Below are 14,373 nucleotides of genomic sequence, written 5' to 3'. Positions count from 1 at the left end.
ATATATATATATATATATATATATATGTGTGTGTGTTTCTATATATAAGTATATATATATATATATATACATATATACATGAACAGGATTGTAAATAACTAGTAGGTATATGTGGGAACATTACACGCCCAGAACGGGAATTACGCACCACGAATAGTTATATACTGTATACGTATACCGGATTATTCAAAAAAGTATAAACTTTCTAAAATGTACTTTACAAGTACTATTGAACATATGGCGATGTGCTTTATTTATATACACTTAAGGGAGACATTAAAGAGTCTCTGACAATCTGTGCCTACAAACTGTTTGTACCAGTCATAGATTGACTTCCTGGTTGGTGGGTTCTTTTCATAACATGTCGGAAAATGTCATTGCCCACTTATCACTGAATTTGTCCTGGTGAGTTCCAGGACGTAGAAAGTTTTATCCTGTTTCCTTGCCACCATTTCCCCTCTCCCCCGCCCCCATTGGAATAAATAAAACTAAATATTAAAAGAAAAGACAAAGATTACAAGAAAAAGCACAGATTTAAACGAAAAGAAATTAAAACAAAACTTTAAGAGATTTCCTTTCCATCTGCACATAAAATATTAATATAAATAATAATATAAATAATAATAATAATAATAATAATAATAATAAATAATATAATATTATTATAAATATTATTTCCATCTGCACATGAAACATGGATTTACCTCAGTAGTTTTCGTAAAATAAATTTTGAGAGTGTATACCTCTTTTGGAATAACGCTGCATAATTATGTTAACTGATCCTGAAAATGAGATTTTCACTTGTTCAGCATGTTCATCACTGCTTTCAAAATGTTGACTTGAATTGTTTATTCTTACCAGGTCCAGGAGAGTAAAGTGTTGGGCTGTTGGCAAAAACAGCTATGGCCGGCCTAACAACGATCACAAAATGGCCGCCCCATTTCAACCTCTCTGAAAGTCGATGGAGTCGAGTGCTTGAAGCGTCAGATGACACCAATGTCTCAGCAGCTGTTGCATCAGTGGACTCTATGAACCCCTTAAACCCCATAAACCCCTGGGATCTGGCATTTTGTATTACTGGCTCAATAATTGCTGCTGAAAATTCTGTCGTAATCGCCGCCATCTTGCACACCCCTACACTCCGAGAACCAATGTTTTTGCTCATTGGAAGCCTCGCGACAGCTGACCTCTTGGCTGGCCTTGGACTCATTTTCTACTTCATCTTTCAGCACATCTATCCTTCAGACATGACTAGTTTGACAAGCGTCGGCTTGCTTGTTGCTTCCTTCTCCGCCTCTGTGTGCAGTCTGCTGGCAATAACAATTGACCGCTACCTTTCTCTTTACTATGCATTAACCTACAGTGCTGAGCGCACAGCTTCCTGCACATATGTCATGATTGTACTCACCTGGGTGGTGTCATCGCTGCTTGGCCTGCTCCCAGCACTCGGCTGGAATTGTCTTAAAGATATGGCGGCCTGCAGCATTATTCGACCTCTTACCAAAAATCACATCGTGTTTTTGGCGGTGACATTCCTCTTAGTGTTTGCCCTGATGCTGCAGCTCTACACACAGATTTGCAAGATCGTTTGTCGACATGCCCAGCAGATCGCATTGCAGCACCATTTCCTCACCACATCGCACTACGTGACAACGCGCAAAGGTATATCTACTCTCGCAATTATACTGGGCACATTTGCCGCCTGCTGGATGCCGTTCTCCATCTACAGTCTTGTGGGGGACATCAGTTTTCCAAGCATATACACGTATGCCACACTCCTTCCAGCCACATACAACTCTGCCATCAACCCTGTCATCTACGCTTTTCGGAATCATGACATTCAGAAGGCACTGCTGCTTCTCTGCTGTGGTTGTCTCACCACAGGCGTTGCATCCCGTGCTAGAACACCCAGCGACGTGTAATTTAAACAGGCAGGGTAACGACTGGACCTTTTTATTTTGCATTCAACACCACCGAGATCATTTGCATTCACTTCCACTGAATGAGGGCGTTCAATCAGAAAAGAAGGTCTTGCGGATCTTTGCAATGCAATTGTGTCTGTAAAAGTTTCCTGCGTTTCTGAAGCTTATGGAGGGCATTTTACGCGAGTGCACCTAATACGGAGGGTTTCTTCATCAGATGTTAATTGTTTCTGCCTCGAACCACTGGTTCTATAATTTATGGAAATGGTCAATGCAAGTTATCACTTATTCCTTAGTCATTGGTCTTTGCCAGTTACCATGGACAAAACCTTGGGATCCACATTGAGAGTGAGACGAGATCATACCGCTGATTTTGGTTCATTCGCACTGTGAGACAAGTTAACCTGTGTAGTATTTAATCCATGAGAATTGCTGCTTTTCAATTTACAATCTTCCCCATTCTCCAAAACAAGTCTGGTGACTGGGTTAGCATGCCCCAACAACAACAACAACAACAATGACCGCAAAATGCGCAAGAAAATTATTTTAGTTATTACATATTTATAGCATTTTTTACATTTCCACAGATGTAGATTTTAAAATTTTCAGATTTTATTACCTCCTCCATGAAAGGTGGACGGAGGTTATGTTTTCACCCCTGTGTCTGTCTGTTTGTCTGTGTGTGTTTGGTTGCTTGTGAGCAGGATATCTCAAAAAGTTATGGACGTATGCTGCCGAAACTTGGTGGACCGGTAGGGTGTGTGACGACGAATCAGTTCGATTTTTATGATATTTCGGATCCGAATACGAGAATTTTAAACAATTTTTGAGTGATTGTTCTCCATTGAGAGACAGGACCAAAACAATATATAGCACAATATTTCAAAAATATGTGGACGGATTATGACAAAACTAGGTGGATGAGTTGGGTAAGTGACAAGAACAAGCGATTCAATTTTGGTTCAGGTCCAAATCCAGATCCGGCCTATCAGTGGGATACAAAACAAAACAGTTTAGCCTGGTAGAGGTATGCGCTCTACCGAGTGCTGTTCCAGTTACCCTCGCCAGAGGAGAGGGTGTTGCATTTGAGTCCGTTTGTTACTTGCCGGCAAAGATTCCGGCAAGTATGTTGATCGGTTGGTTTGTCTGTCTGTCTGTCTATTTGCAGTACTACGTCTACACCGTTGCATGTGGAATCGCCAAGCTTTACACACATATTTGTCTTGCCCTGCAATAGACTGTGCCCAATTGATGACGTCATCGGTCACGTGGTTCGGCCGCCATCTTGGAAAAACCGAAAAACTTTGCACCTCTATATCTCCGAAAGTGCAGAATAGAAAAAATTGAGACATGGCTCATTGTAAAGAACTTTCCATGGGGAATAAAATAGGTTAATGATGATGTCATTGGTGTCTCCATTATGTATGACGTCATAATTCGACACGTACAAAACTTCATCGATCAAGATGAAATTTATTGAGGATAATCAAGGAATAAATTAGTTTAGAAAACAAATAATGATGACGTCATCGGTCACGTGGTTCGGCCGCCATATTTGTCCAAAATGGCCGATAAAAAAGTACATTCCGGCAAGTCCTCGGTCTCTGACCGATTTTTCATCTGTTTGTTTGTCTGTTTGTTTGTCCGCACAGAATAAATATGATTTTCTCTGCAACCGTTGGTCGGATCAACAGGAAATTTTCACCATAGGTGCAACTCTACCTGTGGAATGTTTTAATGATAATTATGACGTCATAGGTCACGTGGTTCGGCCGCCATCTTGGGAAAACCGAAAAACTTTGCACCTCTATATCTCCGAAAGTTCTGAATAGAAAAAATTGAGACCTGGCTCATTGTAAAGAACTCTCCATGGGGAATAAAATATGTTAATGATGATGTCATAGGTGCCTCCATTATGACGTCATAATTTGAGAAGTACAAAACTTAATCGATCAAGATGAAATTTCTTGAGCATAATCTAGGAATAAATTAGTTTAGAAAAAAAAAATGATGACGTTATCGGTCACGAGTTTCGGCCGCCATATTTGTTTTAACACAAATGCCTAAAAACTACTGAAAATACATCCTGGCGAGGGTTTGCAATCTCTGATTGCTCTTTTTCTTGTTTACATCTGTTATACCTGTTGATTGTTTTACATGTACCTCATGTTGCTGCAGAGTGAAGAGTTAGCATAGGTTAATGAGGTGGTGTTGAACGAAGCGGAAAGGTGGGCGTTTCAAATGAGCATCTCAAATCCATATGCTCATTGAAAGGATTTACATTAAAAAGGTGTTGGTATGTGTTTTATATTTTCTCAAATTAAAAAACTGTGTGCCAAATGCATTCCTAAATTAATATAAACTTAGTAATTTATTCGTTAGGTTTTTGTATTAAGTTCCGATAATTTTGTAATGTGTGTATTCAATATGTTCCTTTGTCGGTGCATATATGTCTATATTTGATTTTTTGAAAACAAATTTACAAATCTCACTTGTTTAGACTTTGCACTTGAGAGATGAAGTGGTTGAGGTTGGGAAATGTAATAACAGTCATTAGATTCCATTGTCTGGATACCAAAGGATCAATTATTGCTCGTGATATCTGCCACCTTAACAGGCCTCACAGTGCACTCAATCCGAATATGCAGGCCTCACAATTCATTTCACTGAATGTATGGGCCTCAGGATGCATTCATGCTGATAAATGGGTCCTCCAGTGAGTTCAAAATGACTCAGTAGGCCATGGGACGTGTGTATTCACATGGTGTGTAACAGCTTGGCCATGAGTGGGTCTCGTGGTGTTATCAAATTGATAAATTGAGTGAGCCTTACGTATGTTCATATGGGCTTCACTTTTTTCCCCCCAACTTTATTGGGTAGGCCTCACATTGTTTTCAAATTTACTTAGTGGGCATTAGAATTCATGAAAATGTAATGAGTAGGCCTCACGTTGCTTTTGAGCAGAATGAGTTGACTTCATATTGCAGCATTCATACATACTGAGTCAGCATTGCATTCTGTTCGAATCCATTAGGTAATTCTCACATTGTGTTCAAATTCAGTCGTCTGATAGTAGTTGTGCTCAAAATTCTTAGCTAGGTCTCATATTTTGTGAACAAATTACGGCCTGGGATTCCCGGGCCTCAAATTGATCCATGGTCTGTTTACACTTTATGTTGATGGTTTAGGGCCATGAGTTGGCCTTGCGGTACATTTATCGCTCCGACCTCAAATTGAATTTACAGTGCTCGCATGTACCGTAGTTTATATGAGAAGAAGACATATTTTACTAGGTCTTATGTTGAGTGGAAGCCTAAGGAAGTGAATGTATGACTCAAAGCTACAAGGGTATACTTGCTCTGGATCTTGAACCTGAGCACTTGTGAACATCCCAGTGAATATGAGTGATGTTGATATGTTCATGATTTTAAGCCGAGAGAATATGACCAATGGTACTAGATTCAAATATCATGAATGTCCTCCTGCTGTCTACCCATGAATGTCCTCCTGCTGTCTACCCATGAATGTCCTTCTGGTGTCTACCCATGAATGTCCTCCTGCTGTCGACCCATGAATGTCCTTCTGCTGTCTACCCATGAATGTCCTCCTGCTGTCTCCCCATGAATGTCCTCCTGCTGTCTCCCCATGAATGTCCTTCTGGTGTCTCCCCATGAATGTCCTCCTGCTGTCTCCCCATGAATGTCCTTCTGGTGTCTACCCATGAATGTCCTTATGCTGTCGACCCATGAATGTCCTTCTGCTGTCTACCCATGAATGTCCTCCTGCTGTCTCCCCATGAATGTCCTCCTGCTGTCTCCCCATGAATGTCCTTCTGGTGTCTCCCCATGAATGTCCTCCTGCTGTCTCCCCATGAATGTCCTTCTGGTGTCTACCCATGAATTATCTCCTGATGTCTATCCATGAATGTCCTCCTGCTGTCGACCCATGAATGTCCTTCTGCTGTCTCCCCATGAATGTCCTCCTGCTGTCGACCCATGAATGTCCTTCTGCTGTCTACCCATGAATGTCCTTCTGGTGTCTACCCATGAATTATCTCCTGATGTCTATCCATGAATGTCCTCCTGCTGTCTCCCCATGAATGTCCTCCTGCTGTCTACCCATGAATGTCCTCCTGCTGTCTCCCCATGAATGTCCTCCTGCTGTCTACCCATGAATGTCCTTCTGGTGTCTACCCATGAATTATCTCCTGATGTCTATCCATGAATGTCCTCCTGCTGTCTCCCCATGAATGTCCTCCTGCTGTCGACCCATGAATGTCCTTCTGCTGTCTACCCATGAATGTCCTTCTACTGTCTCCCCATGAATGTACTCCTGTTGTCTACCCATGAATGTCCTTCTGCTGTCTCTAGTACCATTGGTCTAGATATATTTATATCAGTATATAGGCAGTAAGCCATTTCTACTGCTCTCTCTCTCTGTCCTTGCCATGACCGGTTTGAGAAGCCTCAAACAAATCACGTTGTGAGAACCCTGCGAGACTGTGAGAGTCTCCATTGGTCGAAGTTCAGCTTTTCATGTGCATGGCATTAAAAAAGGACCATTTTCATATCGATTAAATCAAATTGCACTTTAACATCTGTACATTGTCTTTGGTAAGAATAATGGATTGTAATTGTTATTATTGTTGTGAACAACTGATTCATAGATGTATTTTGTTGTACAAAACTGATGGAAGAGCATCATTTTGTTATTATCATGCATAAAGTGAATGCATTCCATGAGATTGTGTGATTATTTCATACTTTTTTATTTATCTTTGAAAACATGGGACCAATGACATCACAATGACTCGATTTTTATTACTTGCGAAATCGAAGGAAGATTTTTCAAGTATATTGGTCGGTTGCGTTTTGGTTCTGTCTGTCTGTCTGTCTGTCTGTCTGTTTGTTTGTTTGTCATTGGCCTACAGGTCACAATTGTCAACAGATCTTCACGAAACTTCACCAAATGGTAGAGTTGGTCAAAAGCAAGAAGCCTATTTTTGGGGGGTTCAAAAGGTCAAAAGGTCAACATAGGCCAAAGGTCACCAACATTTCTAAATTTCTAAAATCCTCAATTTTCATCCGATTGACTTGAAATTTGAAGTGGACTTGCATATCTGGTCACTGACTTTAACCACCAAGTATTTTTGAGGTCAACATAGGCCAAAAGGTCAACATAGGCCAAATTTCTAAGATCCTCAATTTTCATCCGATTGACTTGAAATTTGAAGAGGACTTGCATATCTGGTCACTGAATTCAACCACCAAGTATTTTTAAGGTCAACATAGGCCAAAAGGTCAACATAGGCCAAATTTCTAAAAGCCTAAATTTTCATCCGATTGACTTGAAAATTGAACAGCATTTGCACATTGAATCACTAAATAGGGAAACTAACTATTTTTGAGGTCAAAAGGTCAAATGTCAACTCAAAGTCAACCTTCCTAAATCATCATTTTTCATCTGAAAAATCGGCACTTTTCTTCCTGTTGACCCGAGCTTTGATCAAGATTGTCATTTTTAATCTTGATGAAATGGACAATTAGCTGTATCAATGGAATTTTTTTTCTTGGGGGGGAGGGGGGGGGTGGAGGGGTCGGATTTTGCAAGTATCGTGCTCCGCATGACGTTTTCTTGTTTATTTATTCACTGGTTTCAATCTTGCTTTGTTGGTTAAATTCCATGAAGAAGTTTGATGAAGTTTCATCCTCTGGGTTTCAGTGGGGAAAGGGCTTTGCTTTTGCAATTTGCTTGTTTTCTTGTGACGTCATCGGAGCACGCGCGCAGGGCACCCTGGGACACCTCGGCCATTTTGATACCCTCTCGAACAACGTCGTCAGCGGATTCACATTAAATAGTTTTTGTTCACGACCAGTCATGCCAATTTGCGGCGTATTTCGTTGTTCAAACAGGCCAGGCGTTAGGCCAGGAGTCAAGTTTTACAAAACGCCCAAACTTCTACTGAATCAGGGTGAGGAAACAAGAAATTTAAGTGAAGAGAGGCGGCGTTTGTGGAAGGCTGCCATCAATCGCAGTGACATCCAAACAGAATCACAGTGGGATCGCACACCTGTCTGCTCCGAGCATTTTGTTAACAGTAAGTAAGAACATGTTTCATGGAATGCGAAACCTGGAACATAAAAGTATTGAATTTGAAACTGTCCAATAAACTTTCTAAAGTTATGTACTCTTATCAACTCGGTCAAAATGAATCTCGATTTTATCATGTGAAGAACGTGCTATGTAATCGTTGCTTACATGATAAATATAGGTGATGACTTATGGCCATACGCACAAAGCACACATGGCGGCACTCACTTCGCACTGTGCGTCACATGTCTACAAAGTATGCACACATGCATGCACAGCTTAAAACTGCAGTGGTTTTTGAACAAATGGAGGGCACTTAATCAATCAGGTCCATAACATTAACACAAGCAGCTTTAAAAAATACATGTTTGTTTAATATATTAATACCTTGGATCGAATCAAGTGGACGTCATTCAGTTCTTTGTGTAGGATTTGTCGCACCCATCCATCTTGGTACAACCTGTATGCCTCGAGGGATTTATACTTCTTCAACTCATCTTTGGTATAGGCCGATTTGCTGAACAACAGGTAGTTGATCACGTCGATGTGGGTCACCTGAGGCCACTTGCTCACATTCTTCTCAAATTGATCATTTGATAGACCATAAGGGTCACACCCAATGACAGAAATCTTCTCTTTGTAACGAACAAGAACGTCCGGGGGGAGCGTCTCTTGGTAGCCAAGGTTGGCACTCGCACTGCTAGCCATACTCAAGCCTGGATCTACCGTATCCTTACGTACACTCCAAGTCTGTTCTACAGGTAGTTGGTTGCAGGTTGACCCACTGCCCAGGTGTTCACCAGTTCACTGGTCCACGGCAAACTTAAACCGAATGTTCTGTGTTTGTTGGGCAACAATACGTAATATAAACTAGATGGCACCACACTCCACATGAACGTGACAAAACAAACAAAATTACTTTATAAAACAGACTTTTTGCGATCCGCATTCACCATAAATCAACGCAACAAATCAATATCAGCGCACACGGACAGATTAGCTTGGGTATCAAAATGGCCACCGCGCAATGCGAGATGGGTAACTGTGACGTCAGTGAAAACAAAGGATACATTAAAGCGCGGCGTTACGCGCGCTGCTTGTGAGCAAGGAGGAAGCGGACAAGCGGTAACATATAAATGTCTTTATTGTAAGACTACACTGTAACACTGAACACTTCCGGGCTGGTCGCCCGGTGTATATCATGAGGCCACGCCTACCCCTCGGGCGTGGCCACCGCCCACTTCGTGCGTGGAATGATGTCACCACGCCAGTGGGCTTTTGTGTCCGCCACACGCGCCCCCCCAGAATTCCCGCGCACCTGGAGGGCCAGTTTGCGGGGCAGACGAATGACCCGGCCGAAGCGCCCCCTGGCGATCGGCGGCGTCCGGGGTGCAGGGATACCAGGTGGGATGCCCCTGGCTGCCCCTGGGATGGGTGCAGGACCGGGGGGCGCCGTGGCGGCGGGGCTGGGCGGTGCCGGGGGTCCGCCCGCAGGAGGGCGGCCCCGACGTGGGGGTCGGGCCACTGGCGGTGGATGGTCCACATCGAGGTGGGCCGGCTTGAGGCGGTCTACCGAAACGCGGTCAGGAGTACCGCCGATGTCCAGGGTGAAGTGCTTCGCCCCGGTCTCCAGCACGCGGAAAGGCCCGTCGTACGGGGGCCGCAGTGGTGTCCGATGGGCATCGTGACGGACGAAGACGTACTCCGCCGTGCGAAGCTCCGGGGCGACGTGCGTCGGTGGGTGCCCGTGGCATGCCGTTGGCACCGGGGCGAACCTCTGGGCGGTCTCTTGCAGAGCGGAGCGCTGCTGTGCCGCGGACCATGGTGCCGTGGAGTCGGGGAGGAACTCGCCCGGCACCCGCAGCGGTTGCCCGAAGACCAACTCCGCCGCGGATGCGCGCAGGTCCTCCTTGGGCGCCGTCCGGAGGCCCAGCAGGACCCAGGGGAGCCTGTCGACCCAGCCGCCGTCGCGGAGGGTGGCCCGGAGCGCGGCCTTCAATGAGCGGTGAAATCGCTCACACAGGCCGTTAGCCTGGGGGTGGTAGGCCGTGGTTCGGTGCAGCCGGACCCCGAGCCCCTGCGCAACCGCCCCCCAGAGCTCCGAGGTGAACTGGGGGCCGCGGTCGGATGAGATGTCTGAGGGGGCGCCGAACCGGGCGACCCAGGTGGCGATGAAAGCCTGCGCGACATCGGCCGCCGTTGTCGACGCCAAGGGCACGGCCTCCGGCCACCGGGTGGTGCGGTCCATCATGGTGAGGACGTAGGTGAAACCCCGCGAGGGGGGCAGAGGTCCCACCAGGTCCACGTGGACGTGGTCAAACCGGCGTTCCGGCACCGTGAACGGGGCCAACGGGGCCTGGGTGTGCCGGTGCACCTTGGCGCGCTGGCACGCGAGGCACGTCCTGGCCCAGCCGCGGACGGCCTTCCGGAGGCCATGCCAGACGAACTTGTCGGCGATCAGCCTTTGGGAGGCCCTCGCGCCCGGGTGGGACAGGCCGTGGATGGCGTCAAACACCTGGCGCTGCCAGCCCGCGGGCACAATGGGGCGAGGACGCCCGAGGGAGACGTCGCACAAGAGGGCCGCGCCCGCGCCGTCGAACGGCACCTCGGTGACGCGGAGGCCCGTGACGGCGGTCCGCAAGGCCTGGACGTCGGGGTCAGCGGCCTGGTCCGCTGCCATCCGGGCATAGTCGATGCCGAGGTGGACTGCGTGGGCGACGGCCCGGGAAAGGCAATCCGCAACCGGGTTGTCCTTCCCCGCGACGTGCTGGATGTCCGTCGTGTACTCGGACACGGCCGAGAGGTGACGCTGCTGCCGGGCCGACCACGGCTCGGTGACCTTGCCCATCGCGAAGATCAGCGGCTTGTGGTCGACGAAGGCAGTGAACGCCCGGCCCTCGAGCAGATGGCGGAAGTGCCTGACCGCCAAGTGAAGTCCGAGCAACTCGCGGTCGAAGGTACTGTAACGGCGTTCGGGCGGGCGAAGCTGCCGGCTAAAGAACGCCAGCGGTTGCCAAGCTCCACGCACCCATTGCTCGTGCACCGCGCCCACCGCGTAGTCCGAGGCATCGGTGGTGAGGGCGATCGGTGCATCGGGCGCCGGGTGCGCGAGCATGGTGGCGTTAGCCAAAGCGAGCTTCGCGCCCGTGAACGCCGTGTCCATCTGCTCGGTCCAGGTAACGTCGCCTTTGCCCGGCTTACCTCGGAGAGCTTCGTGCAGGGGGCGCAGGAGCTGGGCGATACGGGGCAGGAACCGATGGTAAAAGTTCACCATGCCCAGGAACTCCTGCAGCCCTCTGATCGTGCGGGGGCGCGGAAACCCCTTCACCGCCTCCACCTTGGCCGGCAGGGGGACGGCTCCGTGCCTGGTGACACGGTGCCCCAGAAAATCGATTGTGGCGGCGCCGAACCGGCACTTTGCGGGGTTCACAATCAGGCCATGCTGGCCCAGGCGTTCGAAGAGCGTGCGGAGGTGGCGTAGGTGCTCTTCGCGGGACGCGCTGGCGACGAGGATATCGTCCAGGTAGACGTAGACAAAATCCAAGTCGCGCAGGACGCTGTCCATCAGTCGCTGGAACGCCTGAGCCGCATTCTTCAGACCGAAGGGCATGCGCAGGAACTCGAAGAGTCCGAATGGCGTGATGACCGCCGTCTTCGGGACGTCCTCCGGCCTGACGGGGACCTGATGGTAGCCGCGTATGAGGTCCACCTTCGAGAAGAAGGACCTGCCCGCCAAACGGGCGGAAAAGTCCTGAATGTGGGGGACGGGGTAGCGGTCGGGAGTCGTGGCGTCATTGAGACGGCGATAGTCCCCGCACGGTCGCCATCCCCCGCCGGGCTTCGGCACGATGTGCAGCGGCGACGCCCAAGCGCTCTCTGAGCGCCGAACGATGCCGAGTCGCTCCAGGGTAGCGAACTCCGCTTTTGCCACCGCCAGCTTCGTCGGCTCGAGGCGGCGTGCCCGGGCGTAGACCGGTGGCCCGACAGTGGGGATGTGATGGGCCACCCCGTGCTTGACGGCCCCCGCCGAGAAGGTGGGCCGCGTGAGGGCCGGGAAGCCGGCGAGGAGGCGGGTGAATGCGTCCGCTGCCGGAAGCGTACAGACCAACGTGGCCGGAACCGAATCGTTCGGCAAGCCGCTTGGCAAGCCGCTCGTTGAGCTGGGCAACGCACATGCGAGCGAGCTGAACGTCTCGGCCTGGACAAGCCGTCTGCGCTTGACGTCGACCAGGAGCCCATTAGCGCACAGGAAGTCCGCGCCAAGCAGTGCCATGGGCACGTCGGCGGTGACGAACGTCCATCGGAAAACCTGCCCTCCAAACCGCAGAGAGAGGCAGCGTTTTCCGTACGTACGGATGGGCGTCCCGTTCGCGGCAAGCAGCGCGGGGCCCCCACCCGCGGCGTGCTTGTCTGACGTGCCGGCGGGAATGACACTCACCTGTGCTCCCGTGTCGCACAGGTAACGGCGCCCGGAGAAGGTGTCCGTTATGAACAGCAGGCTGCTCGAACGGCCGGCGCTCATCGCCACAATTGAGCGCCGGCCCGGGCGTTTCCCGACCCGTTGAAGGAGCACGGCGGATGACACCGCCGAGCTTCGTGGCCGAACTTGGCGTGGAACCAGCACCAGGTGGTGGAGCTGGAGGAGCGCGGCTGGCTCCGCCAGGCCGGTGGAGTCGACGGGTTTCCCCGCGGTGGCGGTTTTCGCCGCGGCGGTGGGCGGGGCGTGGCGGCGTTCACGAGGTGCGTATCAGCATGCTGCTGAACCACAGCGTGCTGTAGAAGATGATGCTGTGGAACATCAGCGTGCTGTAGAAGATGATGCTGTGGAACATCAGCGTCGAAGGCCGTGACGGCCACGCCAACGCTCGCCCGCGTGTCCGAAGCGGCGAAGTACTTGTCCGCCTCGGCCGCCAATGCTCGGGGTTCCGTTAGCCCGGTCCCGGCCAACGCGAGGCGAACCTGCGCTGGAAGTTGGCGACGGAAAAGCGCCCGGAATAGCGAACCGGGGGCTTCGTCGCCCAACAGTGACAGCATATGGTCCATTCGGACCGACGGGCGCGTCTCACCGAGCTCGGGGAGATCCAGGAGGCGATCGGCCCGTGCGTCGTCCGTGAGGCCGAACGTGGCTAGGAGTAGCCGCTTGAGTGCCTCGTACTTGTGGCCGTCCGGTGGGTGGCGAAGGACGGACACAACTCGAGCGGCCGTGCCGGGCCCGAGGGAGGCGACGACATGGCAGTAGCGCAGGTCGTCGTTGGTGAGGCGCCGAAGCTGAAATTGGGCTTCGGCCTGGACGAACCAGACTTCGGCCTGAGCCTCCCAAAATTCCGGAAGTTTGACGAAGGCGGCCATGGCGATGGCGTCGCGTGTGGAAGGATCGCTCCGGCAGATCCAACGTCGAGGGTCACCAGTAAAGCGCGGCGTTACGCGCGCTGCTTGTGAGCAAGGAGGAAGCGGACAAGCGGTAACATATAAATGTCTTTATTGTAAGACTACACTGTAACACTGAACACTTCCGGGCTGGTCGCCCGGTGTATATCATGAGGCCACGCCTACCCCTCGGGCGTGGCCACCGCCCACTTCGTGCGTGGAATGATGTCACCACGCCAGTGGGCTTTTGTGTCCGCCACAACATCAACTTAAATCACATGTTCTATTCTTGTTTCTCATCTGCAGTCAGCAACATATCCATCATGCACTCGATGTGGAATATCGTCATGGGGGATGAGCATCAGTTCATGCAGGTGAGCGATGGTGCCATGGATGCAGAGACCCCTGTAGGTTAGAGAAGGAATTTGTAATTTGTTCAGGATGCCAGTGATAGCTCACCTACTCTTTGCGAAGGACACCGTGCGATCTTTAACATCCACCGACTGATGCTGGCAGACGGGACGCCCGGTTTAACGTCCATCCGAAGGAAGGCGCACACATTGACACCTCACCCTGCCTGTGAAGCACCTGGATGACAGTTTCTACCTGTAACTGTATCGAGATTCAAACCCAGGCTAGACAGATGAGAGGTGAGTGTACATTCATCAAGGTAATCCTGCCACCTTGGAGAGATAGTGCGTGTGTGTGTGATCAGATCACCAAAAGGCATCAAAAGGATCAAAAGGGAATGGAAGACGCTGAAAGACCAATCGGGTGCGTCTATGTAATCACCTAAAACAGTAAAAGGACTGATAGGCATCGATAAGCACTGGAAATCCTGAAAGTCATCGTAATTAAAGCCATCATAAGGAACCAGAGTGATCATAAGGGACACGTTCAATCGAGTGGGATGTCTTATCATCAAAAGTGACCACGTCTTTGATGATCCGGGCCTAGCGAGACTCAGCTATGAGAAGCTCCTGAAGAGACGTGC

General features: G+C 49.6%; 1 protein-coding gene across 1 annotated transcript; it reads left to right on the top strand.

Annotated features, from left to right (window-relative positions):
- The first annotated feature begins 361 nt into the window (after nt 1-361).
- LOC137423547 (G-protein coupled receptor 12-like) lies at nt 362-1,972 on the top strand. Its single transcript, XM_068110823.2, has 2 exons — nt 362-405; nt 959-1,972. Exons 1-2 carry the CDS (start codon nt 362-364, stop codon nt 1,920-1,922), a joined length of 1,008 nt encoding a protein of 335 aa, XP_067966924.2. The 3' UTR covers nt 1,923-1,972.
- Nucleotides 1,973-14,373: the final 12,401 nt, after the last annotated feature.

Source organism: Myxine glutinosa, chromosome 3 (genome assembly GCF_964187855.1).
Source record: "Myxine glutinosa chromosome 3, kmMyxGlut1.1, whole genome shotgun sequence".
Taxonomy (NCBI): Eukaryota; Metazoa; Chordata; class Myxini; order Myxiniformes; family Myxinidae; genus Myxine; species Myxine glutinosa.
The sequence above is the reverse complement of the archived record's forward strand: the minus strand, read 5'-3'. Positions and strand labels throughout refer to the sequence as shown.

Excerpts from the sequence above, each read along its gene's own strand:
- LOC137423547 (XM_068110823.2), top strand. The coding sequence starts at position 362 with ATGTCGGAAAATGTCATTGCCCACTTATCACTGAATTTGTCCTG. Across the intron at positions 406-958 it reads TTATCACTGAATTTGTCCTG|TCGATGGAGTCGAGTGCTTG; the intron begins GTGAGTTCCAGG and ends CCTCTCTGAAAG.